Source organism: Lipotes vexillifer, unplaced genomic scaffold, assembly GCF_000442215.2.
Source record: "Lipotes vexillifer unplaced genomic scaffold, Lipotes_vexillifer_v1.1 scaffold868, whole genome shotgun sequence".
In the NCBI taxonomy this organism is placed as follows: Eukaryota; Metazoa; Chordata; class Mammalia; order Artiodactyla; family Lipotidae; genus Lipotes; species Lipotes vexillifer.
Window position 1 is genome coordinate 658,511 of NW_006790424.1, and position 21,192 is coordinate 679,702.

A 21,192-nucleotide genomic window follows, 5' to 3' on the forward strand; every position below is an offset into this window, starting at 1 on the left:
CAGCTTGCTTTTAAAAGGAAAAACCTCTGTTTCACTGTTAGACTGTGGGTATAGCCATATCACAAACACAGGCTATCAGTCAAAAAAAGGACAATGTGAAGGAACGGCTCAGCACAGACAAACCACCTACTGCTGGAGCTGTAACTTCAACTGTACCCAGATGGTGGGTTAGCAATCTTCTCCTTGCAGTGATAAAGAGCTACTAGAGAATATGCGCTTCATATGAAACTGTTCAATAATTTTAACTCCTCTGTTTAAGAAACGGAAATACTCTTATAAGACTAGTAAATGTCCACTGCAAAAAAATTCAGATCAAAGTCAAAGGAGAAAGTAAAAATCACCCATAATCTCATCTCCTAGACATACATTAACATTTTTATGTCAATCTGTCTACACCTATTTCTCAGCACACACATTTATTTAACAACGTGGAATCATACTATACATACTATGTAACTTGCTTTTTGATCTTTACAATATAGGTGGACATTCTTCTAAGTCAATTATAATGTAGATCTAAATTTCTTAATGTAGATGGTATCCTATACTCTAATGAGTGCACAGTATTCTACTGTATGTCCATGATTTACGCTATGCCCTACTGCTTGACATTTAGGTTTTTTTGCAATAAATATATTACAAATATGTATATGCACATGAAATAAGTATCTGTGTAAAGGTTAATCACTACCTTACAACAGAATTAAGGTAACAACTCGTGATATAATGACAAGAATTCACAATACTTTACTTCAGTAATTGACACATTTAAAAAAAAAATCATCAAAAATAATTATTTAAAAGTCATCTCACCCGTAAAGAGATGAGGAAATTTAATAGGCAATATCACAGCCTCTTTCAGTGCTTCTTTGGCTCCTTCGAGACCAGCAACATCGCTCCAATTCACATTTGGTCGCTCTATAACAATGGCGCCTACAAAAGATTAGGTCATCTTTAAAGAGGACTATTCCATCAAATTTAGAAGACAACATGCAATAATGATGAAATACAGAAATGCATTATAACTTCGTCTGGAAAAGTTCTATGTATTAAAAACATTTCTGAAAGTGTGTGATGAGGACGAAGTTGTTAGGGAGTAGTGAGGGGGAGTCAGGACCTGGGGTGGGGAGCCAGATAACCTGGGGTAAAGTCACTTAACTTTTCTACCTCCACTTCCTCATGGTGAAATAAAAACAATACCATCTGCCCAAACTACTTAGACAGGTTAGTATAAAGATCAAATGACGTAATGAACATTAGAATGCTAGGAAAACCACCAAACGTTACAAAAAGTAGTTGTAATGTTTGAGTACGTTGATTCTGGAATATCTCCAATTTCTCTTATTATTTTTTTTTTTGCGGTACATGGGCCTCTCACCGCTGTGGCTTCTCCCATTGCAGAGCACAGGCTCTGGACGCGCAGGCTCAGCGGCCATGGCTCACGCGCCCAGCCGCTCCACGGACCGGGGCACGAACCCGTGTCCCCTGCATCAGCAGGCAGACTCTCAACCACTGTGCCACCAGGGAAGCCCTATTTCTCCTTTTAATCAAAAGAAACAGTGATCTAATGCTCTCCTTAACTACAGAAAGAAAATATACTTAACGACTTTAACTGAAGAAAGACAGGAAGATGGATGGATGGACAGATAGAGGGAGAGGGGAAGGGAGGGGCGAGGAAGAGACGGGGATGATGGAGAGGAGAAGGTGTACTCTTACAGACTTGCAATACTTTCCCAAGGTTTGCCAAATTTTCTATCCGGCTTCTAAATAGACCTATTTACAATTTTTGTACATTAACAAAGTCATTCAAATGATTTAGTTTTTGAACACAATATATTCAAAAGCCATAGCAAACTGTTGCAGTAAGGAGAAGTAAAAATCAGTAAGAGTCCACAGAAGATTTCTCTTACTATAGCGTGCTGGCAAAACTTTCCAGATCTTTTATCAAAATCTTTCCCAATTTTCAGAATATAGAAATTGCTCAACTACAAACTACAAAGTAGCCTGTTCAAAGGTGATGTGTAATTGTATTAAGTATAATATCACCACTCACACGATCTACTGATTGCCTATGATATTAGTTTTATGGGTATTTTTTCTTGTTTTGAAAGATCATCTATTATTCTAAGAATGCTATACTCTGCAACTTACTTCCCTAAATTATGAAAATCTTTAGCTATACAATTAAAATGAAATGAGGGACTTCCCTGGTGGCACAATGGTTAAGAATCCGCCTGCCAATGCAGGGGACATGGGTTCGAGCCCTGGTCCGGAAAGATCCCACATGCCGCAGAGCAACTAAGCCCATGTGCCACAAACTACTGAGCCTGCGCTCTAGAGCCTGCAAGCCACAACTACTGAGCCTGCACACCTAGAGCCCGTGCTCTGGAACAAAAGAAGCCACCGCAATGAGAAGCCCGCGCACAGCAAGGAAGAGTAGCCCCCGCTCGCCACAACTAGAGAAAGCCCGCGCACAGCAACGAAGACCCAACACAGACGAAAATAAATAAGTTTATGGAAAAAAAAAAAAGAAATGAAACCATAAACACTTTTAGCATTCTAAAAGTTCAGACTAAGTATAAATTAAGAAAAATAGCCAATTCACTTTTTCTTTTCTATGTCCCATACAGATTAGTAACCCTACATGAGGAAAATATTACATCATCTGATAGGATTTTGTGTCAGTTAAATAAAAGTAAATTTATATATAAGCATTATCTGGTCAACTAAAATTTTTTGTTATGAATTTTCTAAATGTGTCATAATTTATCTTCACATTTAACTAATACTTTTCGCTTTAAAAGTTTAAGCTAGGTGACTTTGGAATGTTCAGTGATAAAAGACTATTTAGACAAAAGTAGTATCAATTATTAGACACTGATGAATGATTTTTAAAATTAAAAGAGAGGGATTATTAGAAAATAAAAGCCTAATAATTTGATAATTCCCAATTGTACAAATTTATCCAGTTTTTTGATTATACTATTTATTATACTAATGTTATTTAACCTCAAAGTCACTGAATATCAAAATTAACAGAAAATTCAAATCATGAACTTTAATTTTAATAATAAAATATTACACTTAATGTCATAACCTAAAACAGAATTTAAAAGATTTGGAAAATTGTTTCAGGAAAAATGAGGAAAGATTCAAAAAAGGATATTATATGATGAAATCCATGAGCAAACCATGAAACTAAAAGATTGAGAAAAAGGATTCTCAGATACGAAAGGCTAGGACTCCTTCATATTCTATTTCATCCTGAAATTCCAAATAAATTTCCTCTTTTAAATGTTTTAAGCATCTGTATTTTTATACATCCTTGGGCCTAATCATCACTCACAGGAAATGTTAAAAAAAATTCCTTATTAAAAATGGTATCTTTTTCAAAATTAAAGATACAATCCAATTTTTACTTCAGTGGGGCAGAGCCAGAGAGAGGAGGAACAAAACCAAAAGAACAGATAGAAAAAAGCTTTTTGCCTTACAAGTAAAATAAAGCCACTTGGCATGGACCACTGGGTTGCCCAAAAATACTTACTGAGGATGAAGTATGACACTGCTCGAGGCAGTGGAAACTCAGTTACTGCCCTTGGACTACACCCACCATTGACGCTGGCGTGTAAAAATACCCTCGTTAACTGTAGCGTTTTCAAAATACTATCCTTATAGTATTACCCTATACATCCCAGAGGGGTCGGTAAGACAGAAATATTACCAAAATGGAGATCAGAATAGCAAGATTAAAGGTCTGGCCTTAATGGATATCTTTCCCAGATATGTGTTCTATTCAGCAAGATTCAAATGAATAAAATACATGTTACCAATGACTTAGCATAAAATTCAACTTGAAAAATCATTAGATAACATATCAAAGAACAATCAAGTCTCAGTAGCTAAAGAAGCCAGCAATTAAACAGATGCCTTTTTAGATACACAGAGCTACTATTTATTGAGTCCCTAGTACTGTCAGATGTAATATTAGGCAGTTTTTACATTGTCATTAACCTTTTAATTGCCCTGAAAGTATTCTTAACTTCCATTTTAGAGTTGGGTCTCAGACTCTGAGAGGTTAGGGAACTTGCCCAAGCATAGACAGATTTAAGCAGCAGATGCCAGAGTGGAATCCAGATGTGAATGCAGCTACAAACTATGCCCTCTGGATCATGCCACTTCACTACAGTAGAGGAGAAAGGGCTTTTATAGGTGTGGAAGGTAAAAAACTGAAAGCGGAAAGAGGGAAATGTAAATGTGAATGCTGAAATAGGAGAAAAAAGCAGATTAGGAAGAGCAGGTAGGAAACATGAAAAAAATAGCATCAATGAATAAGCTACAGCAACAGCAATAAAAGCCAAGTGTGAGTCCTAATGCATTCTGTTCCTCTGACAGGAAATTTCAATACCATCAGATTTTATAGTAAGCTAATAGTATAACTGCTACCCTCTCTAAAAGGGGGCAAATAAGACAAAATGAAAGAGAGTAAGCTTTTTAAGGCAGATATAAAATGAAACAATATTTTTACTGTGTGGAAAAAACCCAACCCATTAGAGACCCTATAGAGCAAATCTTATAAAAATGGTCTCAACAAAGCCAGCATGTGACCACTGGGAACCAAAGCCAGTTCTTGAACCTCATTTAAATACAGGTGGGAAAAAAACCCAATTCAAATAGACAATTCACTATGAGCTTTTTAAAAATAAAATAGTAAATTTAAAAATGAAATCTAAAGCAACCTTGAAGTTGGCTCTGTAGTTTCTTTTTTTCAGGATCATCAGATTCTCCTTCCCCATCACTGTCATTCCTAATAAAAAGAATTTAATATATTCAAATGATCACTCATTCCTATCAAAGTAAGGCAAAAAATAAAGGAAAAGATTAATCTGAAATATCCGTAATTTAAGTGGCAAAGTAAGACATTCACATTAAAAGTTAAGCTTATTTTATTACTTTTCAGAATATACTAAATAAAATAGTAAGCAGGCATATTACCCATCAAAATGGAATCATGAACAGGAAATGGACAAAATGACCAGAATGAAGTCAGGAACTAGCTCCAAATTCCCACAACATACCTATTTATGTACTGATATTAATTCATAAATGCATGACCCACACCTCATTCCACCAAGATTTAAGATGAATTACAGGAGTGCTGTAAACAATTAACAATAAAAAAAAATGAGGACCAGGCAAATTATATATTAGAACAAGAAGCCATAACTAGGAGGAAACCCCCCCCCCCAAATATCAACTATTTAAGGTACAAAGGTGCATAACCCTTAGCCTAGGAGTTCCAAAGGATGGATGAAGCTTTTGATGAAAATGAATCAACCCCAAAGAACAAGGAGATCAATGCACACATTTCATACCTAGGGATTTATTCTGAGCAAACAATTTTAAATGAGTTGAAGGATTTGACTACAAGGATAATCATGCCCATATTGTTTGCGATAGGGAAAAAATTAGAGATAATGTATATTCAATTATAAGAATTAGCATGTGACAGAATATACTGCAATCTTCAAAGCAAAAAATATGGCATTCCATTATTTTTCACAAATAAGACATAAAGGGGAGTAAAAAGATCGACAGGTTTTATCTCAGAATGGGCTTGCTTGGTTATCACAGGGTGGTGGGGTTATTTATGGGTAAGGTGGAGACTGCAAACTGATTCACCTTGACATTCACTCCAACCTTCTTCTACTGTGTTTTCTTGTACAGTAAAGACTGTACTTGTTATAAAACTGCCCTTCCCAGGCTCCCCTGCAGCTGAGGCTCCACAGGAGACCAAAGTCCTGCTGGAAGGCAGAAGCAAGCAACTGAGGTAGGGGCTGCATGCAAGGAGACGCCTGTAGGTGAAAGCACTGCTTAGCTGAAGGCGCTGTGGCAGGGCCTACTGCCTACTCCCCGGCACCGGAATGCTGGGCAAGGGAGCTGGCAGCAGTGGGATCCCTGCTGGAACTACCCTGGTGAAGGGAAGCATTTCTCCTAGCCATGCGGAATCCAAACTTGACTCCCTGGCCCTCGAATTCTGTAAGGGAATGCATTACAGGGATCCCTGCTTTCCCAAAGTTTGCTTTATGCCATTTTGCTTCCACAAAAGACCTACATTAGTACCTGTTTTCAGTAACTGAAAGATATCCAAAGACGATCATCGCTTTAATGAAGGCAAAAAACAAAAATAGCATTTAGCATTTGTTTTACAGTGAGCTCTTATGAGGCAGCACGCACCCTGAGCAGTGAGAGGGGCCCCGCCAAGAGCCTTCCGAAAACCACACTCCATCTCAGCACCAAGCTGCCACAGCTTTGAACTGTGTCTGTGAGCATCTGTGCTTTATCTCCATTTATTTTTGTGCATCCATTAGCAAGAGGTAATTACTTCTTTGCTTTACCCCATTTCAGCTTAAAGTGGGTCCTGCCATCCAACACAGAACTGGCATCCCCCTGCTAGGCAGACATCTTAGGAGGGACACTACACGGTCTCCAAGCAAGACCAGGTGAGGCTCAACTCCTGGGGGAGAGGACGGTTCTGCGGGCCAGGGGGTCTCAGCGAAATCTGGGGGTCCAGGTACTTGAGGTCAACTGATCCTTCCCAACAGCTTTCATTTCATTTTCATCTGGAGTCCCAGTCTTACAATACATGCCCCAGCTTTCACACAAGAAACCCAGTGAGGTTCAACTGATTTTGAAATCCAATAAGCTACGAGATCAGCTGGGGTCTAATTTTTGTCATGCCAATGCTAGAGCTATAAGATAAAATATTCTTAGGGTATCAGAGGAACTCTCCGGTTCCCCGACCATGTCTTGAACAGAGAATATAAAACCTTGAGCTTATAAGTTTTTTCAAACTCTCCCATGTAATTTGAGGCAGGCTGTCAACTCTAGTTCTTAAAATGGCCTTTCGTAGTAGCCACAAAGCCCCCAAAGCACTGCCTTCAGGGCACTCCATGCCTGCTGACCACAGGGGTTATCTAAGTTGCTTGTACCACTGCTTACCATGAACTGTAAGTATTACATCCTATAATGCTAACCAGAATTTCCTGCCTTCATGTCCAACGAGGCCAGATAACCCCACCCCAGAGTCTTGTTTTCTCAGAGTATGTTGTCACTTGGAACCACTTCTGGCACCAATTAATAGAATGATCAGAGGATCTGGGTAGAATACGTTCCCACTGCTCAGCACAGAGCCTGACATGCACACATTAGGTGTTGAATATATAAATTCTGCATCTGTAAGTGATATATATCCCCCGTCTAGGAAGACAATTCAAAAATGAGTTTTGATGTTTATATAAATTATGCTGTGTCGCTTTCTTTACAATGATAAAGTAAAGCAAATCTGATGTAAATCCACATCAAAAAACTTATATATCCAAAATTTGTTTTACATTACCAGAGTTGTTTTTCATTTTGTCCGTGTGCTTAGTACTAAGTCAATACTACTAGTCAAAGATTCAATTCACAGATTACTCCTACAATTTTAAACTTCATTACATAATGGCCAGAGGGTAAAGAGTTGAGTAGCATTCCTACCAAATGTTTTTTCTACTACTACCAGGCAGTCAAGGAGAGCAATTTGAGGTGTATCACCCCCGAATCTTGGTGAACTAGGGGTCCACAAACTTTTTCTGTAAAGGACAAGACAGTAAATATTTTAGATTTTGTAGGCCATACGGTTCCTTGTCACAACTACTCAGCTTTGCTGGTACAGCACAAAAACAGCCACAGACAACAGGTAAGTGAAGGCATGAGGCCGTGTTCCAATAAAACTTTAGTTACGAAAGCAGGCAGCAGGTCAGATTTGGCCCATGAGTCACAGTTTGCCAACACCTAGTTTAAACAAAAGAAATTTACTTCACAAATTAAATTAAATTTTATCCTGTAATTCGATACAATACAGTCTCACTGTAAAATACACACCCCTTCTCATCAGCTGGACTTGGCTGTCCCTCCTTCACCGGCTTCTGTGGTCTCTTCTCCTTCTTCAGGTACTCCTTCAGTTTTTCCGCTCTATCAAGATACTCTGTACATTTCGCCCTGATACTTTGCTTGGCTTTATCACCCTGTGCTTCATCTATTGAAGGGAAACGAGAGAGATTTTTCCTTTAGTATTCTTTACAGACAGGTATAAAACTCCTAGACATACTTTTCCAAAAAGGAAAATCTATTTCGGAGGAGAGAGAAAAGATCATCTCTAGCTCATCATAATCCATGATTATCAATCTTTTCTATTCCTTCCTCCAGCAGGGTTGGGGGCCAACAGTGAGTGTGAGTCAGAAAGAGTTCTGAGCAAGACACGAGGATATCTTAAGTTAATGTTAAATAATAAGAAGAAATTATTTAATATTCTGTGGGCTTCATACTCTTCCCTTACATTCTGTGCAGACAGCTAAAAGCTGCTTATCTCATACAAAACCAATTATAAGACAAATGTAAGTAAAGCAATATTAACCATTTCCATCAATGTCTACATAAGCTTTATTTCAGAGTATAAAAAGTGACAGAAGTCCCATATATTATGAGTACCACCAGTACAGTAATTTTACTAAAGGCCCCTGTGAGAGCTGTTTGAAAAGGAGACTTCAGCAATATACGCAGTGTATGGGATTAGCCCCACCTATCTTATATGTTATGATTCATTCTTAGTTTCACTTTAATGTGACAGAAAAACCTCAAAATTAAATAGGGAAGCTCAAAAGAAAATCCTAAATTATCCAACTGCTAAAACTTTTATTTAAAAAAAAACGAAGTTTGCCAGAAAGACACTTTTTCAATGTCTTATTTCACATATGTTCAGCATTAGGTTTAAGATCCATGAAGGCAGGGGTCGTTATCCATTTCTTCCTCACTGCTGTATCTCAGTGCCTAGAACAGTAGCTGGCAGGTGGTAAACACTGAATACATATTTGGAAATACACAAAATGTCTCCCAACCTATTTTTGTTTGTTTCTGTTTTGGCTGCGCAGCACAGCATGTGGGATCTTAGTTTCCCCACCAGGGATCGAACCCACGCCCCCTGCAGTGGAAGTGTGGAGTCTTAACCACTGGTCCACCAGGAAAGTCCCCCAACCTATTTTTAAAACATCTACTTTCAAAGAGATGTTTAGAAAATGAGTAGGTCCAGATTACATAATCTGGGTACATAACCAGTAAAATGAAAACTTTTCCCACTGACTATATGGCATTTTAATATGTTGAGGTGTACAAAGTAATAACTATAACAGCTGTGCACATTTGTCGGCTGAGTACTTAAAAACTACTAAGAAGCTAGTGGGACTTTTTTGCAAATTGATGGTTTATAATTTTCTGACATTGTACTTCAATTTTTATAAATGAAATAGAATAATCTTTTCTTTTAGTGTTTTTAAATAAAAAAACAAATGATGACCTTACATTTAACTACATGGAGAAAATACTGTACAGCGTGTTGGTAGAGTTGAAGGGCTTCCTCGTAGTTCCCAGCTTTGTCTTCCTGGGCTGCTTTGCTAGCAAGATCTATCGCTTTCTGTTTGAAGGGAGGCAAAACTATACCATCAAAATCAAAGCATAGCATAAGTCTGAAATAAATAATCACGTTGAACGTTTTCTTTAAAAATGAAAGCAACCTTAAAACAAATCTACCTTTTTTTTCTAAATCACAACTGCATTGTATTATAAATTATAATTATTTATAAAATGCAAATTACATTTCTTCTATAGGTAAATGCTATCTGAACACCTCTTTAACTAGTACCAATCACTGAGATTCTCACATAATTTTTCACTCAACAAAAGTCAAGCTCAGGGCTAGTAAGGAATAATCAAGTAACATGAAAATTCAAGTTAAAAGCATTTATGGAAATTCTCAAAAATCAAATGTCTAAAGCATATGACAACAGTAAAATTTAAACGGGGTAAAACCCCTTCAGAAGCAATAGGGCAATGAAATACCAAGAGTCTGAAAAATACCCAAATCTTTTAACTCAGTAATTAACTAAAAGGTTCACTGAGCAAAGACAAACCAGAGAGGTCTTTTGAAAAAACAAAAACAAAACTTGAAAACTTAAATTTTAAATAGCAAAAAGATGCCACACAATATAAAAAGTAGGATTGTTAAATATTAAGCAATATTCATAATAATATGGAAAAATGAATAAAGGAAGTTTTTAAAAAGCATTATACAATTTTTACATATAGCATGAGATCAAGTATTTGAAACAACAGCAAACAAACAAATAAATAAACTTTTAAAAAGCACAGAAGAAAGATGGGAAGGAAATTTCACAGAGCTTATCTTCGATAAGACTCAATTTTTTTCATTTTCTACTTCTTCACATCTTCCAGAAATTCCATAATGAAATGGGCAACTTTTGTAGTACTTTTCTTTAAACTTTTTATTTTATATTGGAGTAGAGTTGATTAGCAATGCTATGTTAGTTTCAGGTGTGCAGCACAGTGATTCAGTTGTACATATACACATATCTATTCTTTTTCAAGTTCTTTTCCCATTTAGGTTGTTACATAATATTGAGCAGAGTTCCCTGTACTATACAGTAGGTCCTGGTTGGTTATCCATTTTATTTTACTTTATTAAAACTTATTTTATTTTTTAAATTTTGGCTGCGTTGGGTCTTTGTTGCCACGTTTGGGTTTTCTCTAGTTGTGGCAAGTGGGGGCTGCTCTGCGTTGCGGTACGCGGGCTTCTTACTGTGGTGTCTTCTCTTGTTGTGGAGCGCAGGCTCTAGGCTTGGGGGCTTCAGTAGTTGTGCTGTGTGCGGGCTCAGTAGGTGTGGCTCGCGGGCTCTAGAGCGCAGGCTCAGTAGTTGTGGCGCACGGGGCTTAGTTGCTCCGCAGCATGTGGGATCTTCCCGGACCAGGGCTGGAACCCACGTCCCCTGCACTGGCAGGAGGATTCTTAGGCACTGCACCACGAGGGAAGCCCAGATCCATTTTGAATACAGCAGTGTGGACATGTCATCCCAAACTTCCTAACTGTCCCTCCCCCAGCCCCGCAACCATAAGTTCGTTCTCTAAGTCTGTGAGTCTGTTTCTGTTTTGTAAGTTCAAAAGTTGTAAATAACTTTAAAAAAAAACCCCACACACAACTACCAGAAATAGATCCATACAGCTACGTCCAACTGAATTTTGACAAAGATATAGAAAGGCAAGTTAATGGCAGAAAGATAGGCTTTTAAAGAAATGGTTCCAGAGCAAATGAACATCCATAAGCCAAAAAAAAAAGAGAGAGGGAGAACACCTCAAACTAAACCTTGTACTCTGTACAAAAATTAACTTGAAATGGATCACGGACTTAAATATAAAATGTAGGGCTTCCCTGGTGGCAGTGGTTGAAAGTCCACCTGCCGATGCAGGGGACACGGGTTTGTGCCCCGGTCTGGGAAGATCCCACATGTGGCGGAGCGGCTAGGCCCGTGAGCCATGGCCGCTGAGCCTGCGCGTCTGGAGCCTGTGCTCCGCAACGGGAGAGGCCACAACAGTGAGAGACCCGAGTACCACAAAAAAAAAAAAAAAAAAAGTAAAACTATAAAATCCTTAGAAAAAACAAAGAGTATCTTCACCATCTAGGGCTAGGCAAAGGGTTCTTAGACTTGACACCAAAAGCACAATATATAAAAAGAAAAAATAAAAACAGTGTATTGGCATTAAAAAAGACACATAGATCAATGGAACAGAAGAAAGAGCCCAGGAATAAACCAACACATATGTTCTCAATTAATTTACCACAAAGGAGCAAAGAACGTATGATGGGGAAAGAACAGTCTCTTCAATAAATGATGCTGGGAAAACTGGACAGCCAAATGCAAAAGAATGAAAATGAATACTATCTTATACAATACACAAAAATAACTCAAAATGGAGTAAAGATTTGAACATAGACCTGAAACCATAAAACTCCTAGAAGAAAACACAGATGATAAGCTCCTTCACGTTGGTCTTGGTGATAATTTTTTGGATTTGATGCCACAAAGGCAACAAAAGCAAAAATAAGTGTGACTACATCAAACAAAAAAGCTTCTGCACAGCAAAGGAAATCATCAACAGAATGAAAAGGTAACCTACTGAATGGGAGAAAAAACTTGCAAATCATATATATCTGATAAGGGGTTAATATCAAAAAATATAAAATACTCATACAAATCAAGAGCAAAAACCAAAACAATTTGATCAAAAAATGGGCAGTGGATCTGAATAAACATTTTTCCAAAGAAGACACACAGATGGCCAACAGGTACATGAAAAGGTGCTCAACATCATAAATCATCAGGGAAATGCAGATCGAAACAACAATGCAAAAAACAAACAAAAAAAAACAATGCATTATCACCTCACACCCATCAGAATGGCTATTATCAAAGAGACAAGAAATAAAAAGTGTTGGTGAGGATGTAGAGAACAGGGAACTCTAGTGTACTGTTGATGGAAGTATAAATTGGTGCAGTTACTATGGAAAATAGTACGGAGGTTCCTCAAAAAATTAAAAACAGAACTATCATATGATCCAGCAATTCCACTCCTGGGTATTTATCTGAAGAAAATGAAAATATTCACTTGAAAAGATATGTGCACCCCCATGTTCACTGCAGCATTATTTACAACAGCCAAGATATGGAAACACCTAAGTGTCCACCAAAGGATGACTGGATAAAGAAAAAATATATATATCAAATATTATTCAGCCATAAAAAAGGAAATCTTGCCATTTGCAAAAACATGGATGGAACCTGAGGGCATTATGCTAAGTGAAATAAGTCAGACCGAGAAAGACAAATACCATATGATCTTACTTAAATGGGGAATCTAAAAAAAAAACCCCAAAAAACAAAACAAAAAATGAGCTCACAGACAGAGAACAGACTGGTGGTTGCCACAGGTGGGGGGTGGATGAAACGGGTGAAGGGGGTCCAAAGGTACAAACTTCCAGCATAAAGTAAATCAGTCATGGGGATGTCATGTGTAGCATGGTGACTATAATTAATAATACTCTCTTACGTATTTTTGAAAGTTGCCACAAGAAAAATATTTTGTACCTATATATGGTGACAGATGCTAACCAGATGTACTGTGATCACCTCACAATATAAACAAATATCGAACCATGTTGCACACCTGAAATTAATATAACATTATATATCAATTACACCTCAAAGGAAAAAAAATAATGATAAATTGGACCTCATCAAACTTAAAAATTTTGTGTCTGTAAAAGAGGCTGTTAAAAGGATGAAAAGACAAGCCAAAGAGTGGGAGAAATGTTTGCAAACCACATGTTTGGGAAAGGACTAGTACTTAGAATACAGAAAGAACTCTCAAAAATCAAGTTTAAAAACAACTGAAGTAGAAAATAAGCTAAAGACATAAATAGACATTTCACCAAAGAGGATATACAGATGGCAAATTAGCACATGAAAAGATGTTCAACATCACTAGCCGTTAGGGAAATGCAAATTAAAACCACAGTGAGATATCATTAAACATGTATCAGAATGGCTAAAATAAAAAATAGTGACAATGCCAAACAGTGGTGAGGATACAGAGAACTGGATCACTTATACATTGCTGAGATGTAAAATGGTACAGTCACTCTGGGAAACAGGTTTGTTTTTTTTACAAATCTAAACATGCAACCACCACATGAATCAGCAACTGCACTCCTGGGCATTTATCTCAGAGAAATAAAGACTATGTTCACATAAAAACTTGTACTTGAACATTCCAGATGCCCTTCACGGTTAAACCGTGGTACACCCAGACCAGGGAGTACTACTCAGTAACAAAAAAGAATGAACTACTGATATACACAACTTGGATGAATCTTGAGGGAATTAAGCTAGGTGAAAAGAACCAATCCCAAAAGGTTACATACTGCATGATTCCATTCACATAACCTCAAATGACAAAACCAGAGGTGAAGAGCCATTTAGTATTGTCAGGAGACAGGAATGCGGGGGGAAGAGAAAGGGAAGTAACTGTGGTTATAAAAGGGCAACGAGAGGGATCCTTTGGGAGAGAACTCTTCTGTATCATGACTACGGCGGGGGACATAGGAATTAACTCGACGGAACTCTGTGTGCACAGACACACACACACTTAAGACTGGGGAAATCTGAGTAAGACAGTAGAATATATCAATGTCAACATCCGGGTTGTGATACTGTACTATATAGTTTTACAAGATGCTGCCATTGGAGACAACTGGGTGAAGGGTACACAGGCTCTCTCTGTATTATTTCTCCCAACTGCGTGTGAATCTACAATCATCTCAAAATAAAATTTTCATTAAGAAAACTATCTTTAATATTTTAAAATATGCACACACATACAAATTAAGAACAAGCATGATTTACTAAAACATTCCACCTGTATTAATTTAGGTAGTAAAACTATTCAACAGAAATAAGAGTCAGTAGAAAAAATAATCATGGTTATGCTATATTAAAAATAAGCATAGAATTAAGATAAGAAATTATTCAAATAATCCAAAAACTAATCATATGTTCAAAATATTATATTTTGAAGCAGTTGCTCATGGACTGCATAGAGATGGGATAAATGGGAGGAAGAGGCCTTCCCTCTGCTGTGGCAGGAGGGAAGAAAAATAAATGGTGTGTCTCAGAACTGATAAAATGTAGCAGTACATGTTTCACAGTTCAAATAGCCTGAACTTGGAGCTAAATTTCCAAGTTTGGTAAACTCAGCAGGATATAAAGGGCGGAGTCACAGCACCTGGTCAACTGGTGGTTTGGTGTACCTGGTCTTATAAAAATGCATCCAGAAGGCTCAGAGGCTAAGTCATGTAGCAGAAGTAAGTTCTTCCTTTTTCTGGCTATAATTTCCTTCTTACGCTATTTTGAATTGCTGTGCCACTCACCTCTTCAGCTATGCATTCCCCTCATTTGCTGTCAGCCCTCTTTCAGGAACCAAAATGACATTTGTTAAAACTCATACAGTCAGTATTTAAAAATCTAGCTCCAAATATGGTACCAATCACTTTAAAGCAGCCTGTCTCTGATGATGGATGCATCTGTATTTGCACTGTCCAATACGGGAGCATATGGCTTTTGAAACTTTTGGCTAATGTGACTGAAGAGTTTTAAGTTTTATTTAAGTAAAATTTCAATTTAAATTGCCACATGTGGCTACCATACTGGACAGCACATGTTAAACCTTTAATCAAAGATGATGACTGGAGGATATGCACCTGTTTTTCCCCTGATGAATGCTCCACTTCACCCTTGTTTCTGTTAGCATTTTTCATTTGAAACAAAATTAACCGTGTCTTGCATGGTTTCCGAGTGCCAATTATTCTTTCAGAATATAACCCTGACTGTCTCCATCGCTACCACCCTAGCTCAATCCACTATCACATCTGTCAAACCTACCGCCTAGCCTCCTCTAAGCGGTCAGCCTGCTTCCACAGTTGACACGGAAGTCCACACAACACCAGTGAAGGGCACACTTTGATGGCTTCCCACTGCAAACAATAAATCCCAAATGCTGGGTCGTGATCTACCTGGGCCCTGGCTCTGTCTGGGTCTCACCTGCAACGCTCTAGTCCTCCTTCACTCAGGCAGCCTGTGGACTAGGACCCCTCTGCCCACAACACTCTTCCCTGCTCTTTCCCCAGGTGGATGCACAAGGGTCTCGTTTTCAGTCATAGTTCACATGCCAAGTCCTCAGGGAGGCCCTCCCTAATCTCCTATTTCAAAGGCTGCACCCCACCCCTGATCTCAGCCCTCCCCTCACCCTACACTTCTATCCCATTGCTGTGTTTATCATTGTTCCCCTGTATACTCACTTATTGGCCATCTCCCTTAATATACAGGGAAGCTCCACAAGGAAGGGGACTTCCACCGCTGGCATGCAAACAGCCCTCCTTTAGCTATCCTGGACACTAAAACCCCCTTCAGCTTGGTTCTGTTTCTCTGCTACGTTCAGAACCCAAACCTCACCAGAGCAGTCTCTACTCTTTCCAGTTCCTTTTTTTCTCCTTACCCTTCAGCTGCCAATCTGGGCTTCTGTCCCTTATCTTATCAAACTGCTCATATCAAGGTTCTCTGTGATGCCAGATCCAAAGACCAGCTCTGTGTCCACCTTGATCTCTCAACAGTATTCTACAACAGCATCACTTCCCTTCTGGAGCGCTGCCCTCTGCCGAGCTCCCAAGCGCCACTTTGCCCGCTTTCCTCCCGCTGCTGACAGCTCCTGCTCAGTTTCCTTTGCTGACTCTCCTTCTTGAACCTGACGCTGAAGTATCAGGGCTCCTCAGGGCTCGGGCGTCCTGTTTACTCCCTCCCTATGTGAGCTGTTCTCAGTGACTGAAGCTGATTATCTTCAGGCTGATGATTCCCAAACTTATTCAATTTTAAAACACGCCACTCTTCTGTTTAAAATCCTTCCAGTGGCTTGTTTCTGTGCATGTGGGTTTTGTTTTGTTTTGCCCTGTCCTCTCCCACTAGAATATAAGCTCCATGAGGACAGGAGTCATGCCTGTTGTACTGGCTTTTTTATATTCTGGAGTCTTGCAAAGAGGCTGGCACAAGACTGACTGAATCTCAGTGTCAGCCAGGATCCAGTCATCAATATGGAAGCACAAAGGCTGGGAACACCTGGGATTGTCCTTTTCAGATTAGGAGACCATGATGTGCTCACGCTAGAAAACCCTGGGAAACTGGGTAAATTCCAGACCCACCCATCTCAGGAGAAAAGCTGTCCCAGCCCCTGTCTTTCAAAGTTGATTCTTTCCCTGGTGCTCTGGAGCCCATTCCTACCTTCCTCCTCAGACATTTAGTCCCCTCAATTATAACAGCTCAACTGTTCTCCCCAACCTAACCTTTCCCTTTTTTGGGGAGCATTCCTTAGCATAAAAATGTATGCAAGTCCTATCTTAGACTCATAGCTACAAAACACCAACAGAAACACACCAGCTCTCCCCAATTCTAAGGTTCCCATGTAGCTACCATCTTATTCAATACTTGCCTCTTCACCTCCACAGCAAAGCCCCAAAGAGAACCCGAAGTTCATCTCGGTTTCTTGATTACTCCCACGGCAATGCTTCCTGCCCCCTGACTGCGAGATCTCTCACTTATCTAGTTATGGGTCACTAGGTGAGCACTTAGCCCTCGTAAGAGACACCTCACATGGCCTCCTTTGGCCATCAAGGCACCATCCTCTCCAGGTTTGACTCTTGGCTATGTCACGATTCTTTTTCAGGCTCCCTTTTCTCTCCTTAAACGCTGATATTCCACTGGGTCTGTGCCTTGGTCCTTGTCTTTCCTCATTCTATAAACTTTCCAAGACAGCCACACCTCTGCTACCATGCATATGCTACTAACTCCCAAATCCTTATTCCCAGCCTAGCCTAAGTTCTATACATATGTACCCAGCTGCTCAATGGACAGTTCTACCTGACTGTTCCCACAAGCATTTCAAGCCCCTGAAGTTCAGGACCACCCTGGCCCCAAATATGCCCCCTCTTCTTGTAATCCCCACTGTCAAGCTGTGCCCTGTACACACACAATGGTTTCATTCTAAAACAAAAACGTGAGCTTACTGCCTTCTCTGACTCCCCTCTGACAGCAGGATGGGGACCAATCACCTATGTGCAGCACACACTGCTCCTTGTCATGTGGCTTAACTAGGCTTGACCTCTCACCTGGCACACTCTGTTCCCGTCACACCAAACTACAGGGACAACCCAGATGGCTCAGACTTCACATCTCTGTGTACAGTGTGCTCTCCACCTGGAATACCCTATCCCATTGTCTCCCTGTAAAACTCCAGCTTCTCCAACACTCAGCAGTCACTGTGGTCCTCCAACTGCAAAGTCCTTCCCAGCACGCCCAGGAGGCCTAGCCTATGCTTCCTCTAAATTTCCACTGCCTCTTTTACATCCTTCCGAAGGTCACAAAGTATCCTAGTAGTCCCTTTATGTTTGATGTTTTCACATCAGAATATAAGCCCTTGGAAATCAAGGATGATACATTTCTTTTATGATTCCCCAACATGTAGCAAAATGCATGGCATAGTAGACACTCAGAAAAGTAAATATTCAGGACTGAGTAAACTTTGAGTTCTATACACAATGAACTTGCAGTTTCTCCCAACCCTCTGCGAGGTTTATTACACTTCTAGACTGAGGCATATGTTGTTTTTCTCTGCGTGGAATGCATCCCACTTTCTTGTCCAAGAAGGCATGACTTCATAGTGAAAAAGCACAAACTTATAAGCAGATAGACCTGGATTCAAAACTAATCCAAGTCTTCAATACTAATTAACTGTATGTCTTTGGGAAAATCATAAACTTAATAAGCTTTGGTTTCTTATACTGTGAAACTGGAGTAATACCTTGAAGAGTTGTTTTGAGGACTAAATGAGATCACATCAAACACCAGGCAGAAAATTAGTGTCAGTACCTTTCACTCTTATCTAAGCTCACATCATCTTCTCTGCGGAACATTTCTCATTTATCCTTGAAGAGTTACACAAGCCCTTCCTTTCTGCCCTCCCACACTAATCTTTAATTCTATTAGAGCATTACTGCATTATTTTATTTTGATTTTTAGTTATCTGCATTCCTCCGTTTGATTATAAGCATCTGGTTATGGGGATTTTGCCTTGTTCAGTGAGAAAGCTATTCGTTAGTTGAATATTCTTCATCCAAATTGCCTACATTAGACAGTGGAAACGGCTGAATGAGAAAGCACACCTGTGACCCAACCACTGATAAAAGTATAACTCATTATTTCTCCCTCTGTTTAACACTATCAATTATGCCTTTAATATGGGTCAATCTCGAGCTGATTCACTGAAGAACATCCATAATCCAATTCAAATTTGATGCAAAGGATTACAGAATGAAACTGCAAATGTTGCAAAATAAAAAAGATCAGTAAATAGATGAAAATTATATTGTAGAATGCCCAAATCACATGCAAACTCCTGACAAATAAAAGTTGGTGTACTATGTATAAAATAGATGAGCAACAAGGATATATTGCATAGCACAGGAAATTACAGCCATTATCTTGTATTAACTTTTTTTTTTTGCGGTACACGGGCCTCTCACTGTTGTGGCCTCTCCCGTTGCAGAGCACAGGCTCCGGACGCGCAGGCTCCGCGGCATGTCGGATCTTCCTGGACCGGGGCACCAAGCCGTGTCCCCTGCATCGGCAGGCGAACTCTCAACCACTGCGCCACCAGGGAAGCCCTCTTGTATTAACTTTTAATGGAGTATAATCTGTAGAAATACTGAATCACTATGCTGTACACCTGAAACTAATATTGTAAATCAATAAAACTTCAAGAAAAACATTTTTAAAAGATGGTGGAATAAAACTATGCAGTTAACTGACAAACCAACAAGGATGAAGACAAGGCATTTCAAAAGAAATCACCTTTGATCCTCAAAGGAACAACAGTTTTATCAAATGACCAATACTTTTTCCAAGTACATTTACCAAAAAGACCCCTTCTGAATGGGGCTACAAAAAAACTAATGTTAAGTGAAGACTGCTGCATCTTAGTTTAATGAAATCTTGCTGGAAAAAATACACATAAATCAACACATGACTATTCTTTATTCTAAGAAATAAGTCAGGTTGCAATTATATTTTGTTAAAGACATAAAACATTTATTTTCATAATCTTTTGGGTTGATTTTCAAGATAAAAGTCCCAATCAAGGGCCCCACCTCCTTTTTAGTGAAAATTTGGTCTCGATTTAAATCAATCTACCTTCAGCGATTTTTCTTCAGGATCAATTATCCTGGGCTCAGTAGATCCTCTATTAATTATCCCAGGTGCCTATACCAGGCACTCAACAAAAGCCTTTTCAACTGCAAGATCAAGACATGTATTCAATATAGGGATTCACGCCACTCTTTTGTCCCAAACTTGACTAGTGGACTGGAGCTCTCGAGGTTAAGTCACATTCTAAACTCCACTGAAGCCCCAGATCCATTCTAGGGATGGGAGACACTGTTTGAAAAATTTCTCATCTCCATGAATTCTATTCCACAGAGGTCTAACAATTAAGTCTAAAGTATCAGGATTACATGCTTTATGAACAAAACACTGAACTCACTGCGGTAGGGGTGGGAAAGTGAAGTCACAAAGGAGTTTAAGAAAACTCCATGGTCTTATTTATATACTATATTTTGGGAGCCATTAGCGTGCACCTGAACGTATAGCTCAATTAATTCACGGATTCCTCAGATTCTGAGACTGTGCTCACGTTTCTATTCGCCTGACAGCTCGAAAAGAAAAGCTCTGCTACACCAGCTTGAGGAACTAGAAGAGAACTCGAATCACCCTATTTTCAACTGGTCCAGAGTAATGCACTGGATACATTATGTTCTTTCCTCTCTCCCTTACACTGACTGCAGCGTTCGTGCCTCTCTGTTCAAAGCTCTGCCCAGCTCGGTCCAAAATCGGCTGGTTTGAAAAGGAAAAAACAAAAACAAAAGCCTCAACAAAAGTCTTAAGTCCCACAAAGCCAGTGGGCTTGGGAAACCCCGGAAGCATTTGGAAAGCGTCCGACTCTCCCACCTGTCTCTGGGCCGGCGCACCGCCGCTTCCTCCCTCTTCCCCGCCCCCCACTTCCCACCCCACGCCCAGCGCCTCCCCTTGGCTTGGGCTCTCCAGGGGGCGGGAGGATGGCGATACCTGGAGGTTGCTCGAGGTGGATGCCATGGCGGAGATATGAGGCGGTTCCTCGAGGAGGAACGGGGGCAGAGGAAACCTACAGTGGCAACGTCGAGTAGAGCCCGGAGCTTCCCCAAACGTGCGCAGGCCGGTGGCTCTTGGACCTCAAGCGGCGGCCTCCTTTCCGGAACTTGTTCCAAAACAACACTGCGCTCCAACAACCGGCGGCCCCCCAAACCCTCACAAAACTTCCGCAACCCCGAGCCTCTGCGGGCTCTTGTCCGGCCTCTAGCCTCAGTACTTCCGCTTTCGTCATCACCACGCGCGCCACCCAGTTCCGAACTAAGCCCGCCGAGGCCTGGCGGAAGTCAGGCTTCGCGCTGGCGCACTGCGGCTCCGGCCTAGGGGCAGGGAGACCGCTCAGGCTTGAGCCCTGTGCTGTTTTCTTCATTTTACGGAAGTCTTATCCTTTGAGATGAGTTACTGGTTCTGGCTTCTTTCACTTGACGGAGCATGGAGAGTGCTCTGTCAATCTTGTGAAAAAAGT

General features: G+C 39.9%; 1 protein-coding gene across 1 annotated transcript in view; it reads right to left on the minus strand.

Annotated features, from left to right (window-relative positions):
- VPS4B (vacuolar protein sorting 4 homolog B) overlaps positions 1-20,841 on the minus strand; it is a 32,032-nt gene extending 11,191 nt beyond the window's left edge. Inside the window, exons 1-5 of the mRNA XM_007463698.1 lie at positions 20,667-20,841; positions 9,397-9,508; positions 7,924-8,077; positions 4,737-4,804; positions 814-933 (exon numbers count right to left, since the gene is read on the minus strand). Coding sequence (XP_007463760.1) covers positions 814-933; positions 4,737-4,804; positions 7,924-8,077; positions 9,397-9,508; positions 20,667-20,693 — 481 coding nt within the window. The 5' untranslated portion in view covers positions 20,694-20,841. The remainder of the gene's footprint in view (positions 1-813; positions 934-4,736; positions 4,805-7,923; positions 8,078-9,396; positions 9,509-20,666) is intronic.
- Between the last annotated feature and the right edge of the window lie 351 nt (positions 20,842-21,192).